This window comes from Strongylocentrotus purpuratus, unplaced genomic scaffold, assembly GCF_000002235.5.
Source record: "Strongylocentrotus purpuratus isolate Spur 01 unplaced genomic scaffold, Spur_5.0 spur5_scaffold_2, whole genome shotgun sequence".
Classification (NCBI taxonomy): domain Eukaryota; kingdom Metazoa; phylum Echinodermata; class Echinoidea; order Camarodonta; family Strongylocentrotidae; genus Strongylocentrotus; species Strongylocentrotus purpuratus.
In genome coordinates, this window is record NW_022145605.1 from 21,507,987 (window position 1) to 21,514,158 (window position 6,172).

The 6,172-nt window shown below is 35.6% G+C and overlaps 1 protein-coding gene across 1 annotated transcript; it reads left to right on the forward strand.

The window, feature by feature from the left end:
• The first annotated feature begins 10 nt into the window (after positions 1-10).
• On the forward strand, positions 11-5,866 carry LOC591745 (vacuolar protein sorting-associated protein 29). The gene is made up of 4 exons (XM_791297.5): positions 11-110; positions 1,749-1,940; positions 2,855-3,090; positions 3,660-5,866. Exons 1-4 carry the CDS (start codon positions 108-110, stop codon positions 3,775-3,777), a joined length of 549 nt encoding a protein of 182 aa, XP_796390.1. The 5' UTR covers positions 11-107; the 3' UTR covers positions 3,778-5,866.
• Positions 5,867-6,172: the final 306 nt, after the last annotated feature.

A 6,172-nucleotide genomic window follows, 5' to 3' on the forward strand; every position in this document is an offset into this window, starting at 1 on the left:
CAGAGCAATTGTCCAATCAAGCGAGCTGTACTTAATTTTACAGGACGGGGCGTCAACAGAGGTCAAGTTCTGTTTTCCGGCAGTCATCTCGTGATCATCTAGAAAATATGGTAATTGTCGCTCTCTGCAATGATATTTTATTCTGTGGTTGAAATAATGTTGTAAATGATATATCAATTGTTCATCTAATTGTGTCATCTGTAATTTTCTCCGTAGAATCGATATAATATGGTTCATTTGTTGTACGTGTAAAAAAGTTGAAACAGTCCCACTGCATTACTCTTGTGTCCTGTTTAGATGTGAGATTAGTCACAGAGGGAATGTGAAGTTGAACTTGAACTTAAGGTTGTAAAAAGAGGGAGAGGACGAATAATAAGGAGAAGGAGAAGACAAGGAAAGAACGAGAAAAAAGACAACAAACAGTGAGGAGAAGAAATAAGAGAAGAGAGAGAAGTATGATCTAGAGTCGAGATTGGAAGGGGCAAATGAGGAGAATGAAAAAAGGAAGAAATGTGAAACAAATTAAGAAAAAGGAGAAAAAGGTAGAACTTGAAGTTGAAGATTAGCCTAGGACTCTAAAGAGACGGGGAAAGGAAGAAGATAGGGATGAAGAATGGAAGGACTGGGATAAACAAGATGGTAATTGATAGATCTAGGAAGAAAGAATGAAAAAAATAAACGGAAGAGTAAGATTAAGAAAGAAAAGGAACACAGATTACGAGAAGGAGCAGAGGAGGAAAAGAGTGTGAAACCAAAAGAAATAACAGTAAAGGAAGATATAAACAAAGAAGAGAAGAAAAGGAAGAGGTATTTATACACTGTAGGAACTTAGGAAGAAGAAAAGTAATGAAGATCAGAGTTTAGAGAAAGAAGATGATGGAGGGAAATTTAGGAGAAGAAGACGGAGCTGAGGAGAGCCAAGGAGAAAATCTACAAAATTATTAACATGCCTACACAAATTATTAAAAGGCAATTCTTCCTTGGCATCAGTTTGGTTTTCAATAAGTTAGAAAGGTCCACAATAAGCAATTAGTATTCAAAATATAATATCAAGATCTGATTCAGGATAAGAAATTGATCAACGTTCTCAAATTGTCATCATCAACCACATCAATATATGCAAGCCAATGTGCACTTGTTGAGTACCCAAAATTAAACTGGTAACTCTGGCAACGAATTCCTTTCTGAAACTAGCTAATATTAGTTTATTACCACATCAACTGAACTCCTGATTCAGGATAAGAAATTGATCAACGTTCTCAAATTGTCATCATCAACCACATCAACTGAACTCTATATGCAAGCCAATGTGCACTTGTTGAGTACCCAAAATTAAACTGGTAACTCTGGCAACGAGTTCCTTTCTGAAACTAGCTAATATTAGTTTATTACCAAACCCTCATGGTTATGTTTTTCAAGATGAATGATGATTAATTGATATTTATCATAACACGGAACCATACATGAACGTCTTTCAAGATGCTTCCTACACTTGGTGACAGAGCATTTACAACTGTTGCTTGCAAAGTCCAAACTGTGGAATAACCTACCCAGATTTCTTTACAACCAGCAGTCTCTCAAGTCTCAATACCTTAAAAAAATATCTTTAAAAATCACCTCTTCTCTTAACAACATAATTGTTAAGCGCATTTGAACATGTACCGGTATATGGAATATGCGTATATGATTACCTTATCATTATTATTATTATTGTTATTATTATTATGTCTTTTTTTTCTTCTTCTCAGTTGGTTCTAGTGCTTGGAGATCTCCACGTTCCCCATCGGCAGAGTGGCCTGCCTGCCAAGTTCAAGAAGCTCCTGGTCCCAGGGAAGATCCAGCACATCCTATGTACAGGAAACCTGTGTACCAAGGAGTCTCAGGACTACCTCAAGACTCTGGCCAGTGATGTCCACATCGTCAGGGGAGACTTTGATGAGGTAGGTGGTAAGATTTAATCATGCATTAAAATGCAAATTTGAATAAATCTGTAATGATTGTTTCATTTATTGTACATCACGTAGGTTGCTCCATGTTAGATATAGTCAAACAATGAGCATTAAACAGGCCTGATAATTACCTGATTTAAATCGATTTCCCAATTATTTTGTTTCCAGATTTTCTTTTCCCTGATTTCCCCCCCCCCCCCAATTGCTAACCTAAAAGGAGTGGAGGAGAATGTTGTTGCCATTTCTTTTCCCCAGAATTTTCTTTTTTTTTACTCGAATGGGGGGGGGGGGGGGGGGGGGGGGACGAGGATGGTTGAAGAAAGAAAAAAACTTTTTTTTTGTTTTTTTTTTGTTAGTGCTCACCATCACCCCTGAAAAAAGTATGCAAGCTGATATTAGCTGAAGTTTTACTACTAAACAAAATAATTTGGCTAAGGGATAAACCTGTCATGTTAAATGTTCTATACCTCTTAGTCAAGATTTCTGTCTTTATAATATGCTGATCATCATAAGATTGTTACAATAGTATCATGAAACTCATGATACAATTAGGATGAAGGTTTCAAAAAGAGGGAACAGGGTCATGTCAATATCTAAAACAGGAAAAGATTTGAACAAAGAAAGAAGCCTTATAGAGCAACTGGTAGACAAGAGTATATCAACAGGCCTTGCTTAGGTTTTCAATCTCTTTTTACCTGGAAATTTTATTGATCAGATGCGATAGTTACCAGGAAAATATTCGGAGGTTGATAAGTTCATAACTTGATTCATTTATGATTATTCTGAGGTTATGTGATTATTAAGCTTAATATGCAACTACATGTACATGTATGAAAAAGATGGAACAGTGAAAATTTATGACATACAATGATTTTATGATATGTTCATTTTTTTTGCATTGTCAGACGGTGTCTTATCCTGAGCAGAAGGTAGTGACCGTCGGTCAGTTCCGAGTGGGTATCTGCCACGGTCACCAGGTCATCCCCTGGGGCGACGTGGAGAGCCTGTCCATGGTCCAGCGCCAGCTCGACGTAGACATTCTCATCTCGGGCCACACCCACAAATTTGAGGCTTACGAACACGAAGGCAAATTTTACATCAATCCTGGCTCAGCGACAGGGGCTTACAGTGCTCTAGATGCGTAAGTGTACATTTGTTGTTGTTGTTGTCCATATTCATGTATATATGTATTTGGATAGAAGTAAACAAGAATCTGGTAAGAATAGCATTAAGTCACCTGTATATGAGGGGGGTAAAATCACTAAGCTGATGTAGTTGGTGCAGTGCCAAACTGAAACCGAATTACATGGTATATCAAGATTGCTGACCAAGAATAATGAAAAACTGAAGTGTACATGTATATGTAAAGGGTGTACACTTCTGTTACTTTTTCATTGTTGTAAGTGTAAAGTGTGCTTCAAATCTTGTGCCTTGTTATTAGGCTAGAAGCATTTGTATAATAGTATTTACCCCTGTCAGAAATGCTTTTTATAGACATAACATCTCACAAGGGTGAAGAAGAAAAAATATCTTCTTTAGTCGTGGGACCTCTTTAAAATTTGCTTGAGTGCAATCTTTAAGTTTATTTTTCTTTCTTTTTTTTTAAATCTAGAAGACCTCTTTTTAGACTTTACATTTTACAGTGCTAAGTCACTCACTGTGCTTCCCACACTTAGTCCTATTTTCCGCTTTCATCTTATCGCCCTTCAGGAACACCGTCCCATCGTTTGTACTGATGGACATCCAGGCATCGACGGTCGTCACGTACGTCTACCAGCTCATGGGAGACGATGTCAAAGTGGAGAGGATAGAATACAAAAAGAACTGAAATATTGCTTAGAAGAAAGATGCATTCCAAAGATGTAACATTGCTCCTCATCACCCCCCAGTCATCTCGGATGAATAGCAAGAAAATTCCCTTCGTACTCAAGATGTTCTCCATTTACCAAGGAAGTGTTTATCATCTGAGATGTATACAAGAGCAGTGGGCAGTTGTTTGTCCCCCGTGTAAGAGACACAACCAGCAATTCGTTTTGACTCGGCAAAGGCTTACCCCATTTTTAGTAGAGCATAAAAATAAATACAAATTTTCACTTATTTACTGATATTGCATTGACAGAAGCAGACCATTTTTGTAATGTATTTGATGTCTTTTTTATACAGGTGCTTCTTTTCACCTACGTGTAGAATACTGTTGACTCTTTATCCTTACCGGTACTTGATATACTGACAATTACAGTGTGCAATGTCTGCTTGTATGGTACATATGATACATTACAATAATAGTCTGTTAGTGTACATTCAAAAAGATGACGTTGAGGGGGTAAACTTGTGTCAGGCCTTGGGACCACGGTTTGGTCTTTTGGTCAATTTTATTTTGCCTCATACTGTATCAGCAATTTTTATTTTTAAAATTATATGCTGGTAGAATCACACCAAAACTATACCCAGAATGTGCACAGAAAAGAAAATTTAAGGAAAAAAGGAGCAATTTATAAGTAAGACTAATGCAACACAGTAATTTTGTAATGCCTGAAGCCCTTTGTGAATTTTAATTATCATAGATAAATGGAGTTCAAATCCTATTGTATTATGTGAAATGAAATGCCAATGTATTTTAATTCATTGTTGCGTAAAATGGAATTGACACAGAGAAAGGAATGTGCTATTTCCTAATTGTTTGGGGATGGTTATTTTGATATACATTGTATATGTGGCATACGACAGCAAATGTATAAACAGTTACTTGACTTTGGACTACATCATTGTTTCATTGATAGTACATTTATGTATAATGATGGAGTGCATTTAGATATTCTACCGGTATGTGCATGCAATAAGCATATATATTGTGTGTGTTGAGAGCTAGAAGGGTGTTAACTATGTGTTAAATTATATGAGTTAACGCCCTTCTGGCTTCAAACAGACAATATCTTTCCTTGATTTTACAGTCTACAAGTTCATTTCCAGTATAAGTCCATTAATCTTTTAATATTTCTCAACCACAATCAACCTCCATTTTATTCATTAGAATATGTTAGCATGGGTTTAATTTAGAATATGGAATCTCAACTCAAAGGGCTTGGTTTTGGATCAAGATTAAAGCTGTTTCATGTTTAATTTCATTTATTATGTATCATGGATTAAGAATTTCAGTATAATAGAGCATAAAAGTAACTTTTATATGATCTATTTGTGTTTAGAAAAGTGAATTATATTTGTTTCTATTGTACATATATATAACATGTCTATAGCTAATGCTAATATGTATATCTTTAATAAAAAGATATTGACTTCTATATTAGGTGACTGTTTTAACAAAGCAAAATGTAGTACATTTATATATTTTGTAATGCGAGTAAAATACTAGCTTGTATGGAAAAAGTTAATAGCAATGTAAATGTTTACTGATTCTTGTGAACTGTAAATTATATTTAGTTTGGGGTTTAATTCCATAATAGGGTAAAAAGGAATCTAGATAATCTACTGCTAAATGCACAGAGATTACTGATGAATATTAATAAGTCTGAGTAGACGTAAATCATCACGTCTGAATGATACACGTCTGTCAAAAGCCAACTACACACATTCACTAGTACTTGCAGGTGATAAATATCTACATTGTCTTTTGGGAGTCAGATGTTTCATAGTTTTACCAATTTCATGGTAGAATATTATTCATTGCCATAGTAGGACTGATTTTAATTGTAAAACCACCTTTTCATAATTCAAATTTAAGATCAAGATTTGGATAAAGTATGCTGATATGTTCATACTCGTACCTTCCTATGTTTAAATTCAACATACTACTTAACAGGAGTCATTTCTGTGTAGGGAATGAGGACAAATTGGTAAAACAAGAATGATTTTATGTTTCGGATTATAAATTAATAAACTACATGCATGTACAGACATTACTTTTGTGTTCAGGTTTGTATGTATGTATTCCTCACTCATGCTCTATACATGTAGTTTGTTATTTTTTGCATATTCGTGCTCACTCTCTCTCTTGTGACAATTTTATCTTTAATATTCTCCCACCCCTCCCCCCCCCCCCCTTTCTCTTTGCTTTCCTCTCCCCTCTGGCTTTAATTACATTTCATTGTTTCTCCTTCTTCGGGTTTCATTCTCTCTCTGTCTCTCTCTCCCATCCCTTTTTCTCCTATCATTTTAATCTTGCATGGCCTCATGCATCTGTCATCTCCCTTTCCCTCTCACTCTCT

What these genes read in the sequence shown, in the direction of transcription:
- LOC591745 (XM_791297.5), top strand. An exon ending in TCAGGGGAGACTTTGATGAG is followed by an intron (nt 1,941 to 2,854) that starts GTAGGTGGTAAG and finishes TTGCATTGTCAG; the next exon opens with ACGGTGTCTTATCCTGAGCA. An exon ending in GCTTACAGTGCTCTAGATGC is followed by an intron (nt 3,091 to 3,659) that starts GTAAGTGTACAT and finishes ATCGCCCTTCAG; the next exon opens with GAACACCGTCCCATCGTTTG.